Consider the following 14,798-nt stretch of genomic DNA (forward strand, 5'->3'; position numbering starts at 1 on the left):
TGACCTTCACAACAGTCACACGATCTTGAAATAATTTCCAAAAGGTTTCCCTTTTAACACTTTTTTTCACTATGATATGAGGATTGTTGTAACACAAAGACTATGTACATATAACAGCTTAAAGAGAAAGGACTTGAGAACCCCAAAAGACTTTTGGGAGTGAAAAATATTCAACAGGAAATGACTAGACTCTTATTTATGTTCTTAAAAGAAAGTGGCCCATAAACCACAGCACAGTTAGCTTGAAGCTCTTGCAGCAGGTGGAGGTGGAAGAAAAGAGGGGGTCCGTGTCTACAAACGTGTCCATTATGGATGGCTCTCCTGGGCTGCCGTGGCACCAATACACCATGTCTGCAGCCTGGAGGGGCCCGGCGCGCTCTCCGCACAGCCGAGTAATCATTTTTATCCCCGCCATTTCCCAAATAGAAATGGACACGTATGATAAAGGTGTCAGGGCCAGTGTGGGCGACAGGACCTTCTAACTGCATTACATGTCACATCCTCGCGTCCCTCTCTGTTTTCCGCTTTGCTTGCGAACGGCCGTGTTATTGCTTGCAGGAACTTGGCGGTAATATACAGTGTGAGACGAGCAGCTCTTTATGGCCTCAGATTATTTGGTTTGAATGAAAGTGCTGATTTATGTCTGTTTAAGTGAAAAGCACTGTAAATTCCCCTCAGCTGCATTCCCTGTTCTGGTCCTTCAGGAGCCACTGAGCAGAATGGTAGTGACAACTGAGGCTGGTGTTGAAATGTGTCAGTTGTGGTCTATTTAATATACCTGGCTGAAAAGTGAAGAAATAAACCAACCTCAAGAACTAAGCCTTTACCTCCTCTAACTTAACACAAATTAAATGCAAACCCAAACATAGTCATACTTGCATATGCTACCCAGTGAGCATGCAAATCATCGCATCATCTGGAAAGTATCACGCTCTTTTTTTTTTTTTTTAAGCCATAGTTGTGTACAAACCTCTGATAAACATCTAAAACCACAGACAACATCTGCTAAATGTCATTCTAACATCCGACAGGGAACATTCTGGCTAATCCACATGAAAACGATGAACACATCAAATCAGGGTCATAGTAGTTAAATAGGACTAAAAATAAAACCATGAATAAATGTTACTTGAAAAAAAAAACACACACTGAAATAACATTGAAACATTTCTCATTTTCATTTATTTTCACTTGCTGTACTAAACTGAAACTACAGTTGAAATAAATAAATAAATAAAATATAATATAATAAAAGAGATTAAACATATAGATAAAATACAATTAATATAAACTATAAAAACAGAGCACAATAACAAAAAACGAAGCAAAATTACTAACATTTAAATAAAAGGATAATAAATATGAAATTAAGGAAATAAAAACTAATTCAAAATAATAATAGAATATAATAAAAACTATATAAAACTACAGTGGATGAACTTGATGTCTTGGCGATCGGTTGTTTGTATGTGTAGTTGAGTAACTGCTCTTGGAGTCATATTGTCCCTGGTGTGGCCTTGGCTCTGCGCGCTGACACTGCACTGTCCAGCACAGCCAGCTGAGCGTCTCACACAAATGACCTCATTCATCCTCGGCCTCTCACACCATTACACCCCATGGCCTAATATCAACAGCACATACATGTTCTAACACCTGATCAATACTGCACGGGCCAGGCAGCGACCACACTCGCCAGGCTGGGCTGAAGGTGCTGCTGTTTAAATTTGTTGTGTTAGCCGAGTAAATGGTCTCTTCATGTTGACAGTGTCTTGTCTTTGTTTATTTACAAAAGTGGGTTAGCTAGAGTGTCTGTGTTCAGTGGGGTTTGTTGGTACTCTGTCCACAGGCGTTGATGGATTGTAGGCTTTTTTTGTTTAGTTTTTTGTGGTTGTGCTCTATGGGACCAAATCTTGAAGTCTGTTTGCAAAACCATTAAATTAATGTGTAAATATTAGTTTATGTTGTAATGTACCCGATAATTGTAAGTGTATGACCTTGGTCAATTATGTTAGGGAGTATATGTATTCAAACTTGTATTATGTTTGTGCTATTGATTTGAACCACATATAGTAAATAAACTGGGGAGTCAACATAAAAATCAAGTAATGCCCTGTGGAATTGGAATTCTGGCATCTAAATGTAGGGATGTACATATTTATTTACTTATTATACACTACCATTCTAAAGTTTGGGGTTATTCATTCATTCATTCATTTTTGTTTATTTGTTTGAAAGAAATGTATTATTTTATTCAGAAATTATGCATTAAATTCAAGACATTTATAAAATTACAATGGATTTCTATTTTAAATAAATTCTGTACTTTTAAACTCTTTATTCATCAAAGAATCCTAAAAAAAAAAAAAAAAAAAAAAAATCCAGTTTCCACAAATATATTAAGCAGCAAAACTGTTTTCAACATTAATAATAACAGAAAAAATATTTCTTGAACATCAAATCAACATATTAGAATGATTTCTGAATGATCATGTGACACTGAAAACAGGAATAACTGATGAAAATTATGTTTGCATCACAGGAATAAATTACAATTTAAGTAAAATATATAAAAACATAAGTTATTTTGAATAGTAATAATAATATTTGTTTTTACTGGATTTTTTTTTTTTTATCAAACAAATGTAGTCTTGGTGATCATAAGAGACTTCTTACCAACCCCAAATAGTGTGTATTTCTATACATATTTTTGTTTAATAAAATTATATGTGTGTGTGTGTGTGTCTTTGTGTCTCTGTCAAACACACAGAGAGGCTTAGCTGCTTGCCAGCCTTCCACAGTTCAATAATAAAGTCAGTAATCTCCTCATTTAGGATTCAGCATCTCACAGTATCTTAATGAAGCCTGTAATGAAGCTCTCAGAAACTCTCAGAACCCCCAAATCACCCACTAGTTAAACCGTCCGAAATACCCAGACCAACCACAGCATATACACACTCGTCTTAGTCCTTGACATTTCCTCCTGCATTCATGATGATTTCTCACCCCCTGATATAACTGAATAATAGCATGTTAATTTCAGCTTGTTTTAAGGCTGCATGATTTATTTATTTATTTTTATTTTGATTCTACGTCTGTTTTTTAAAGCTTTTAAAGCGCTTTGTTGAGTGAGAGTTAATTGGGATTCACTAAAATATTGTTTAGTCTAAAGTGTGTATCCAGTGGACATTTTGATTGGCCAAAATTCTGTATGAAAGGGTAAAACAAAATAGAAGAGAACTGTGAACCGGGGTGCTCTGGATACCAAAAAAAAAAAAAAAAGGTTCCTCGTGGTAAGCGACAATTACTACTACTAGGAAAGTAGAAATCAGGATGTGTCCCAATAACAATCACAGAAGGCCAGAGACAAAGTGCTTAGAGTTCTTAGAGGAGCACCCTTACAAAAACTTAAGATTAAAATTTAATTAAAATCTTTCATAAAAAGAACTTGTTTCTGCTTCATTATTCTCCTATATGAATGGAATTCATTATACAGACACACAGAGTGAGAGAAACAGAGAGAGGCAAGCATGATGGGGAAGTTTGTAATCAATCTTAATGGCTCTTTACTGCTCCAAGGTTCATTATGAATATCAGGCAACCACGATGAGCTATCTTTCACCCTCATATCGATTGCTATGCAAATTTACATACATTTCAAGCAGCCTTGCCTCTGCAAAGAGCAGAACTGGATTGTATAATAAAACAGTTTGTTGACAACAAAACATAACGACACTTGTGAGAACACTTTCTGCTCATTATTACCCCGTACTCGTGGATTTGGAACAGCAGGCGAGCGCATTCAGACACGTGTACATATGCGCCTTTCTCTTTAGCATCGCCTCAGCATGGAGAGGTGCCATCACACTGTTGAGTGTGTGTCAGTCGGTGAGTGTCCCTGTCATGTATGGCTGTGAGTACACACACCGTGTGTGCAGTGTGCCGTGAAGATTTGAGAAGGCAGCACTGCAACAAATTCATACCTACGGGCCTTTTCAGCACTCTCTCAGTACCGCCAGCGCCCTGATCCATCTCACTTTAACTCAAGTATAGAGATGGGCCGGAGTGGACGACATATTTTTACTCTGATACGATCTGGAGTTATTTTCGCCTGTTTTGACAGATAGTGGCATTTGCTGCCAGACAGAGGCTTTATTGCAGAGCTCAACACCCGTGTGATAGTGTGCCTATGATTAACGCTTATATGAAATTCAATCATTCGTCAATAATGAATTCACTCTTTCATTGTTCATGGCTCATGAGGGCAGCAGATTTACTCAAGTGAGGCAGTATACATCTATTGTTTTGTTTTTTTAAACACCAACAACTTGCTGGAAACTTGTTCCATTATGTCTGGTTTCGACACAGTGTAGTATCCATTGCATTTCTTTATGAAAATGTAGAGTTAATAAAGTTTAGTACAGTGTACTTAAGGGGATAGTTTGGACAAAAAGAAAAAAAAAAGAGTTTGTCATCATTTACTTGTTTCAGACCTGTATGGCTTTTATACTTCAGGAAAACAAAACGGAATATTTAGAAATATTGGGGTCCGTTTTTTTTCTCTCTTTGGGCCCAGGTGACTTTAAATGACTTTAAAAGAGTTGAAACATTCTTCAAAATATAGTCTTTTGTGTTCCACAGTTCAAAAGAGTCATATGTCGTGTACAATAAGTTGATTCAAAACTGTTTAAGAATATAAAAAGCCTTGTCATGTCACTGACCAATCGCTTCTTGTTGTTTATCAGGTCTAAGTATCCGCGGGGCTCAGGAGGAGGACCCACCCGATCCACAACTGATGCGTCTTGACAACATGCTTCTGGCAGAGGGAGTGTCAGGACCGGAGAAGGGCGGAGGATCGGCGGCGGCGGCAGCGGCAGCGGCAGCAGCCGGCAGTCCCACTGACAACTCCATCGAGCACTCTGACTACAGGGCCAAACTCTCCCAGATCAGACAGATATACCATACAGAGCTGGAGAAATATGAGCAGGTGAATGACAGTATACACTACAGTACAGGAAGTGTTTGTGTTTGTGTTGATTCGTACAAGAACACTCAAATTGATTTTAATGACAAATTCAAATTATGTAGCATTATATTTATTTTGCACCAAATCCTTTTCCAAATTTGTAATCACTGAAATTGCATATCTAGTTATGTTATGAAGACCAAACACATTGTACTGTACAGAGCCAAGAACACTACAAAAGAACTTTGTATCTGCAGTCACATATTTGCATTGATCCTATGATTGTGAATCATTCCAGCTCGCTTTTCTGTCTGAATAGATGTTTTTCACTAATGCCTTATGATAGGTTTAAAGGGAGACCTGGAGGCCTTCATCTGAAGGTGTCACAGGTCTAAACCTGAGCAAGCGTTTTGCGTTTTACAGTCCTGTCTATCATGATAACGACTGAGAGCAAATGTGATTTATTGTGGTATTCAGGCATAAGGACATCTTCGACTTACCTGACCCCTGAACAGCGGTAGTCTAGACGTCCTCTTATAAATATTGAGCAGACGCTTTTAGTAACAGTGTGGAGAGCAGCCTCTGATTGCACAGTGCATTTGAGAGTGTCGCTATATTCCGGACTTGCTACTTCATTGAGGTCATTTATTGATTCTTTAATGGAGCTGACATAAATTTTTGATTCAGCGCTTTAGTTTTTTTTCGCATAATCAAGGATGAGTTGAACCAGCGCCTTTCATTTATTATTATTATTTATTTTATTTTTTTATTTTTTTGATATGCTGTACGGTTGAAGTGCTTGGTATTTTAAAGAGATGCCTTGAACAATAATAAGTAATAGATGCATGTCTATTTGCCCCTGGGTCAGTGACATCATGATCTTTTTTAATGATTGAAATGTGAGATCTGTACATTCATGTATTCATGTTTTCTTGACGGTTACACAGTGTGACAGAAACCAACATGAATACATGTACACAACTTGTGTTTTAAACTAGATTTTACAAGGTTTTTCCCCTTGTTCACTCTTATTTGTCATTGACCCCGTACTGTTTATGCTGTACATACACCATGAACAATAAAGAATGGTCAGAAGAACACTTTTATTTGTAAATAACAATCCTTCTAATATGATATGGAAGTTGTTTAGCTGATGGCTTAGCCAGCCATTGGGCTAAATTAGTCTGATTAACTTGCAAGCGTTTATGTGGAGCATGTGGAATAGGTGGCTGAACCCAGGGTAAATGCATCCTTCTTAAGGGTGTTCCCCTTTTAATTATCTAAATGTAAATACTTAACATTTTACTCAGAGTAATGAGCTGAAGTATGCACTACCTAAATTAGTTATTCTAATTAATCATGCATGAACCTCTGCTTTAACGAAAAGCTGTTTAATTCTTTGGGCTCTGGGAAGGTGCCAAATTGCAAATCGGCATTTGCATTCATAGATGACTTCACCTATTAAGTCGTTCAAGTCCTGCGCAGCACTACAAACTGTGTGGATGGTGTTTTTCCCATGCTTTCAAGAGTGGGGCTTTGAACTTGCTTCAAAAATTGCTGATTGCTGCTCCAGAGAGCTTCAAACGAATGCAGTTGAACTGATGTGCTTCTTCTGCAGAATAACGTCAAAGAGGATTTCTGTCACTGTGCCAAGAGTATATAACAGTTTTAAAAAGAGGGTCAATCTCTAGGATGGTTTTGGAGTTAAAGTGAGGATGCGATGCCGGAATTGTAAATACAGAAATTATTTATCACATGTAGCTGTTAAGTCTAAAGACTTAGTAGTAGAAGTAATTTATTTTTGCGTAATGCACTTTCACACCTACATTCTCAGCTCAAAATGTTCTTTCTCCACAGGCATGTAACGAGTTCACTACCCATGTTATGAATCTGTTGAGGGAGCAGTCTCGCACACGGCCCATCTCGCCGAAAGAGATCGAGCGCATGGTCAACATCATCCATCGCAAATTCAGCTCCATCCAAATGCAGCTTAAACAGAGCACCTGTGAAGCAGTCATGATCTTGAGGTCCCGCTTCCTCGATGCCAGGTTAGTATCAGTTTGAGATCTGTCCATATAAATTACAATATGTCTATATACAAATGAGTTGTTATCAGTTGTATTTGAAATAATTAATATTCTGCTATATGCAAGAAAGTAATGATTACAGAATATGATTTCAAGTTAACCATCAAATATATTGGCTCCAAAAGATGTGGTCACATTTACCATTTATGGACCAAGTCTATTCATAATAGGACTCTGCTCAATGGGATGTTTCGTGTGAGGGTGAAAATGTTCCCCAAACATATTTCTCTAGTGTTCAAGTTGGTCACATACATTTGCCATGTTTGCTGTACACATATTTTTTAAAACGAGGACAAATTAGTCATTATTCTACTAAAGTTTGTTTTACAGTAATGGCTTCGTAAAGTGAAGTTAGTCTTGGAAAAATATCAAGTCTCATTTGTCTGCAGAAGCCACTTGGTTTGATATTTTATCTATACAGTTGAGTTCAGATGATTTTAAGTGTGTTCAAATACTTTTTGGTGCCATTGTTACTTGAATTGGGACCTGTTTTAGCTACATTTTCAAGTTCATTTGACCTTTAGTCTACAGAGTCAGGATTTAGGCTTAGCCACTGATGGCATGGCGCCTGTTATTAGTTGACCACAATAATGCATTCATTATTATTCAGCCATTAGTCGTTAAGATGTGTTGCCAAGACTAGAGTTTTAGAGCCTAGAGGCCATCCACGGAACACAGACTACGTTTACATGCAGCCAATAACCCGTTCAAAACCTGGGTTATAATAGTAATAACCTGGTCGCGCACAGCCATATAAACACCGGCAAAAACCCCGATATGCTCATATCCCGGTTTTTAAAAACCGGGATATTATACCTGGGGTACCCCTTTTCTAACCCGAATATTTGGTCTTGTAAACGTGTTTCGGCATATCCCCATCAAAATGTGTGTTCTGCACATGTTCTATTCGCAAGGAATCTTGGTCTTTTGAGTCTTTGGATACAGGAAGAAGAATCGGAAATGACGCATAATGCGTATTACGTCCAGACGCTAACCGTGCGTCGCCGTTTACATCGGGATATTGGCGACTGATTACACATTCCATGTATACAGGAGTAACTCTCTCTGCTCACGCATGTAAACGGGTTATCCCGAATGTTTCAGAAACCCAAATAGTGACCTTAACCCGACCATAACCTGAATTTTAACAGCTTGTAAACGTAGTAAATGTCATACTAAGCACCTGAAAGCAGTTAAGAGTTTTATAGAGTGGAAATGAAGTCAATTGTGCTTGGTGGGTAGGAGGCCATCAGCAGGTGGCCCAGATTACTGTAATCACAAACAGTTGGAAGAAGAGATTTGGAGAGTTGTAGAGGGGAGAGAAATGATGCAGTGAACATGAGAAAAGAGCAGATGAGGTCTTGAGGAGAACACTCAAGTGAAGCGGAAGCACAATCCTTTGGCTGGCCACTCGTGTGAAAGGCATTAAACAAGGCGAGAGAAAGAAGCCAGCGCTTAACTGTGGCTGGGTGGGCAGCAGTGAGTGGCCGTAAGTGCAACTCCATCAGGCCCTGCCCCAGTACTTGAGGAACAGTGTTCAGCTGGCCGTGGACTGATTTCCCTAATGTCCCAAGATACAGCTCTGACTGGGAATGCTTGAGCACCTCTAAACGTCCCCATCAGAGCAAAAGAAAGTGCAATAGAGGGAGAAAGAGAGAGGGAAAGCTTGCAGATCTAAACACTGAACATTTCACGCTTCGCTTAGAGCTCAGCCGATAACGTAACATCACCCATTTGTGTGTCTACATATGTATTCTGATAATAGCCTTCCCGACTTCATTTCTTGCCAGCAGCTTCATTATGAGTTTGGCCATCACACATGGTTTTATTTGAGTTTCTCTAATTGCCCTCCTTCTCTTGTTTTTTCCCTACTTGGCAGACGGAAACGGCGGAATTTCAGCAAGCAGGCGACCGAGATCCTGAACGAGTATTTTTACTCACATCTTAGTAACCCTTACCCAAGCGAAGAGGCCAAAGAGGAGCTGGCTAAGAAGTGCAGCATAACAGTATCCCAGGTGAGACCACACCACCCATCCATGTTCCACACGTCCCGTTTGTTGGATAGTCTGAAAAGAATGACTGACAACAGGTCAAAGTCTGGCCAGGGTTTAATCCAATGCCATCCCTACTCTGTCCCATTTAAAATGGTTAAAGCTAGTCTAATTTCAGCTGGTCTAACTCTGGGATCTTCAACCCTGCTCCTGGACTCACACTGTCCTTCAGAGTTTATTTCCAAACGGCTCCAAGACACCTGCTTCAAATTTTCAAATGATCCTTAAGACCTTTATTAAATGGTTTGGGTCTGTTTGAATAAGGTTGGAGATGAACTCATCAGGACAGGGGTCACCAGAAGCAGAGGTCTAGCTGGTTTAGGTGGTTGGCCAGTTGGTCCCCTAGCCTGATCAGCTTAAAACACTCAAAAACCCTCTAAAACCAGACAACAAACAAACCTGAGAGGCTTTAAGACCATCAAACCATCTTAGACTGGTTTAGGCTATTGTTTTCGGCAGGGTACTATAATCTAGGCTAACAGTGTCTAATTGGCTGTGATATGTCACACAAAGGCCCTGTCTAAAATGGCACATCTAATGGACTTGAGGTGTACATGAACTTCTCTTGTATGATGTTTAGCTTGTCATTCTAGGTTTCCAAACCTTCCCAAGCACCCCATTTGAAGCCACTATGCATCCTCGAATGTTACCCAGTAGTCCATGTGGCAAAGTATAGACTCTGAAGAGGATTGCGAGTGCTGAGGGTGCCATTTGGGACAGGGCCAAGCTTAATCACAGTGATCACAGATCTCTCCAGTGCACTGTCTCTCATTGTCCTCTTCTTTCCTCACGTCAATGTCTAGCATGCATACCTGTTTGCTCTAACACATCAGTCTGATACTTCCACTGAGCTGAGTCTCAAGCAGGGCCTGAAGACAGAGTGTACCCTGTTGTGGATGGATGCCACAGTTTGTGGTGATCTGTGTCAGTCATTGTGTTTTAGAGTAAATGTGTTTTCGCATGTTGAGTATATGTGTGTCGGTGAGAAAGAAGAGGGACTTTAGTCAAACAGTATGATCCATTATCCCAAGTAATATAAAAAAAAGTATCACAGTGTTTTCCCACTCTAATAACTAAATTCAGAATCCACCTGAAGGCAAGTATACCCACCCATACCCATCTCCCCACAGACAAAACTTTTCTTTTCTTTTCTTTTCTTTTTCAAGTGGTCACAGAGGTTGTTAAGGAAAATGTTTACTGTTAACCTATTGGTCTTAGAGCATATCTGCATACTCTGTGATGTAATAAATGTGTTTTCTCTGTGGGGAGGGGCTTATGGAGGGTTGTTCAGAGTCAGATCCTGTAAAAGCCATTCTTTTTTGCCTTCAGGGGGTGGGAACCACCATCACAGTGGCACAGGTATGTCATGACTTCTCCTGCTCCACATTTCTTGTGCCATTTGTTTTTCTTTGTTGCTTTTCCTTTAATCTGTCACCAGTTTGTGTGTGTCACTTGTACCTTAGAACATGTTAAAACATACTCTACACTCTGTTCCCCAAAAGTCTACCTTTCCTGCACTTAGTGACTACAAATCTGCACACTTAATCAAGTGTCAAATGGGAATTATATATTTAGAGTGCTTAGTAATCAAACCAAGTATCAGACAGTATTTATGTTGTAAGACTTCTGCTGTAATATACATATTTACACCCCCTCCACTCTTCCCTAGAGAATTTCACTCAATTGTCAAATCGCTAAAAGTATGTGTCCCTTTTGATTGTGTTATGTCTTGTCATTAAACATTTTGACATGCCTGTGATAGATATTTACCCCACATTGTATGTAATCAGTGTGTTCTGTATGTTCAAAAAATATTTATTTTCTTGGCAATATCTTTCATTAAATTCATTTGTATGTTGCAATGTTTTGTTTTGTAAGGAATTGGTTGCAACAGGGTTAAAAATAGATGCAGATTGGCAGGGTTTTTATATTAATATTAAAATTTAAATAGTAAATATTAATTTCTTCCAGTTTTATTAAGTTACATTTCTATGGTATCCATTTGTGGTGTTTTTTTTTTTTTTTCACTCTTATTGTAACGGTTTCTAGGCTATGTAGATCCCAGTGATTGTCTGCATTGTCATTTTTCCTGTATCTGAAACGTGAAGTGATATGTGGTGTTGATGGTATTGTTGATGAAATTTGGTCGCCTTTATCAAGCACCACTTCATGAATCAACCTCATTATCTGAGCACAATCTCTGTACATGTGTGATGCTTTGGCTTCTAAAGGCAGCACACAAGGTCACATGATGCTTTTTTTTTGGGGGGGGGGTCATAACCACTATGAATTTAAGCATTTCTAGAGGGGTTATTGTGCACCCTTCAAATGAGTGGGCACAATGTGTTGGGCCCATCACCCTGTTGAATGCAGTTATTCTGCTTCAATCTTCCTGCGGTTCAAACGAGCGACACTTATCAATATTTCAGCTCATTATACATGTAGCAGAGCTCTGCCTCAGGTTAATGTGTTAACTATTCATGCAGACCGCTTCATTATTGATAATATCAGCAGCCCTGGCCACTGCAACCGCCCATGACAGGGATTGTGTGTGTGTGTGTGTGTGTGTGTGTGTGTGTGTGTGTGTGTGTGTGTGTGTGTGTGTGTGTGTGTGTGTGTGTGTGATGAAGCCAGAAGTCTGAGTCTTCATTTAAGCTCCACTCTCAGCAAGAGAAGCAGTATAAATCGGGAGGTATTGAGACCTGGTAAGATCATCCATCCCATTTCAGTGACACTAGCAGCGTATTGACCCAAGCTTGGGGAGGGAGTAGTGGTGAATTATTTACTACACCCACACAGAGGTTCCTCTCCATTGGTTTAAATCAAACAAACCAGGTGTTGGGTTCCAGCATAGAACTCTACTGGGTCTCTAGTCTGTTCTCACATAAATATATAACCCGAATATTAGAATTTAACTTAACTTAATCAACTTAAATTGATGTAGGGTGTAACCAACATGCAAGAAGTCATTTAGTTTGTCATATGACAATACAACAAAATGATAAAACATGAAGTATATCACAGAATGGGGCCCTGTACCCCAAAATTTAAGATGAGTTTAGAAAACCCTAATATATATATATATATATATTTGCATGCGTCTGTGTGTGTGTGTGTGTGTGTGTGTGTGTGTGTGTTAGTACAGGTGTAAACCCCAGAATACTTATTAGAATTATATAATATTCAAACATTTATGATATTTGTTTAAAAGAAAGTTTTTGTTTCGTTAATATATGAAAATTAGGGATAGGAACAGCTAAGTTTAAAGTATTTAATCTTTAGAGGGAGGTTAGCTATGTGTGTCTCTTTTCTATGGCCTTAAACTGCTTCATAAGCAGGTTAAGTAAAAAGGATGACGGCTAGTGCTTTCATTGCTTCCAATTAAACCTTGCTTGTTAGTTTAACCTCTAGGTAAACCCATCAAACAATTGATGTTAAGGCAAAAGCCTGCCAACGGTGGTGGCTTCAGCTGAATGGTCATTAATTTTAATTGCCTAGATATTAAAGATTTAGAAGCGCATAGGCAAGGTGGGGGTAGAAATGATCTGATGTCATGTAAATTCAGCCGCTGTAGCGTAGTGTGGCTCGGGCTGCTGGAGATATTAAAATGGAAGCAGAGAGGTGGAAATTAAATAAAGCATCATTAAGGGGCTGAGGCTCTCTGGTCCTCCAGTCCAGCTAGATCCGGAATACGGCAGGAGAGATCGCCACGGCGACAGGCCACTGTAATTTATAGGGCTATTAAGAAACAACCCTTAATCTCTTTATTATTCCACAATTATGCAGTGCTATCATTTGCACATCCACCACCCCCCATGTGACCCAGATCTTATTTTTTTCCTGGCTGCTGTTTTGAGTAAAATTGGCATTATTTTTAATTATTAATGTATTGTGTTAAGGCGGTGCGGCTGCTTTTAGGTGTACTATCTGAGTTGTGGTTATTATGATTATTATTTGTCTTAAGGCAGGAACACAAAAGTGAAAAGAACATTATTTATATTATAAAACATCCATGTAACTTTTAAAGGTAGGTAGTGAAATTCAAATCTAAAGATAGTGTTATGTTAAAACTGTTTTTTAGAATGTGTCCATTTTTAAACAGGGCCAGGGACCAAAACACAATTTTTTAGCAAGATCTCTGTTAGCCTTACAGGGAAATATACAACCTTCACATTTGGCACTAGCTACTTGATCCCATAAGCACAACACTGATCAAATTTTGACACAAGAAGAGCAGCCCCTTGCGTGTTGGTTTTGTCTAGAGACAAACAGGGAGCATGTCATGCCTCCATCCACAATAACGCACAAGCCCTGTCTGATAATCGCTTAATTAGTCTGCATGCCCAGCGGATATTATTGTGGGAGGATGGGGACTGTGGACTTGATGGACCTAAACATGACATCTTGAAACAATCACTCTGCTCAGTGCACAGTGCCTTGTCTGCATTGACGTCTGACACCCCCTCCTCTTTTTTTCCTCTCTTTCCTTTTCTTTCCATCTCTCGCTCAGGTATCCAACTGGTTCGGCAACAAGAGGATCCGCTACAAAAAAAACATTGGCAAGTTCCAGGAGGAGGCCAACCTGTATGCCGCTAAGACAGCCGTGACTGCCGCGCACGCAGTAGCTGCCGCCGTACAGAATAGTCAGACCAACTCACCCACCACACCCAACTCCGGTAAGCTTGCACTGATCCCGGACGAGCCCCCAAAAACCAACCAGCCATCCCCTATCCCAGCTTGGTCCCTTCTGAACCTCTGCTCCCTCTGGCATGCCGGTTGGCTGCCGTGACAGTGAGAGGTCCCAGACTGGGGGATGAGCCTCACTATCCTGCCTCTGAGGCTATACATGCTGAACGAGATGAACAGAGTCAAGCAGAAACTGTGTGAGCGGGTTGCACATGCTGAATATGTTTCTAGATTTGAGGGGTGGGAGGGTTTTGGTTGTTGTATGGGTAAAAGATATAATCCTCACCCACTGTCCTGCCTTCCTATCCATAAATATGTGAACATGTTAAGCTGCTGTGAATTGATGGAAATCTCTTGTTCAGAGCATGTTACACTCTTGACGAAATGTGTAGTATGAAATAATTATGAATAATTGATGAATTTTCTACCTTAAATTGATGCTCTTCCGACATAATAAGCAGAAAATTTGACTGTGATTAAGACATGGCTTAGACCCTGAGGAGTTGTGGGTAAGCAATTTTTTAAGGGGTCCCCTTTTTCTTGCACCCAGGATTCCAGATGAAAGATGAAGAATTTCAGCTGGACTCTGCAGAGAACAAAAACACTCTATTAACCAACATGTTCACTGGTACTGGACTTTTCCATAAGCTTCTTATTGTCCTTGTCATTAGCATATAATTCCCTTTATGAACTAGTCCAATAAAGTAGGAATAGGTGTGAACCCCTATGGAAAACTTAGACTTCCAACTCCATATACCATCTTTGTCCTTTTTTTTTTGGTGATTTCTCCCCTTGGTTTTGGCATTTTTGGTGACCCCCACGTGCCCTTCTAGAGATGTAATGCAACCTAGCCATCACTCCCATCCCTATCCTTTCATTTCTTCCTTTTTTTTTATTTGCTCTCCTTTCTGTTGTTCGCTTTCCAAGCATCTCTTCTTAGTGTGGCGTGTGGTGTGCGTATGTCCTCACACATGTGTGAGTCTGTGATAGCCTCTATTTCACTTTCTCATC

The 14,798-nt window shown here is 39.6% G+C and overlaps 1 protein-coding gene across 9 annotated transcripts in view; it reads left to right on the plus strand.

The window, feature by feature from the left end:
- Positions 1 to 14,798, plus strand: part of LOC113096321 (pre-B-cell leukemia transcription factor 3-like) — an 84,421-nt gene that overhangs the window by 61,448 nt on the left and 8,175 nt on the right. For 4 of the 9 annotated variants that reach the window (XM_026261662.1, XM_026261666.1, XM_026261663.1 and 1 more), the window contains exons 3-8: positions 4,743 to 4,984; positions 6,821 to 7,011; positions 8,930 to 9,065; positions 10,431 to 10,460; positions 13,612 to 13,777; positions 14,338 to 14,415. In XM_026261662.1, coding sequence (XP_026117447.1) covers positions 4,743 to 4,984; positions 6,821 to 7,011; positions 8,930 to 9,065; positions 10,431 to 10,460; positions 13,612 to 13,777; positions 14,338 to 14,415 — 843 coding nt within the window. The remainder of the gene's footprint in view (positions 1 to 4,742; positions 4,985 to 6,820; positions 7,012 to 8,929; positions 9,066 to 10,430; positions 10,461 to 13,611; positions 13,778 to 14,337; positions 14,416 to 14,798) is intronic. The other 5 variants (XM_026261664.1, XM_026261665.1, XM_026261668.1 and 2 more) reach the window with 3 other exon arrangements.

The sequence above is a fragment of the Carassius auratus genome, unplaced genomic scaffold, assembly GCF_003368295.1.
Source record: "Carassius auratus strain Wakin unplaced genomic scaffold, ASM336829v1 scaf_tig00215912, whole genome shotgun sequence".
Classification (NCBI taxonomy): domain Eukaryota; kingdom Metazoa; phylum Chordata; class Actinopteri; order Cypriniformes; family Cyprinidae; genus Carassius; species Carassius auratus.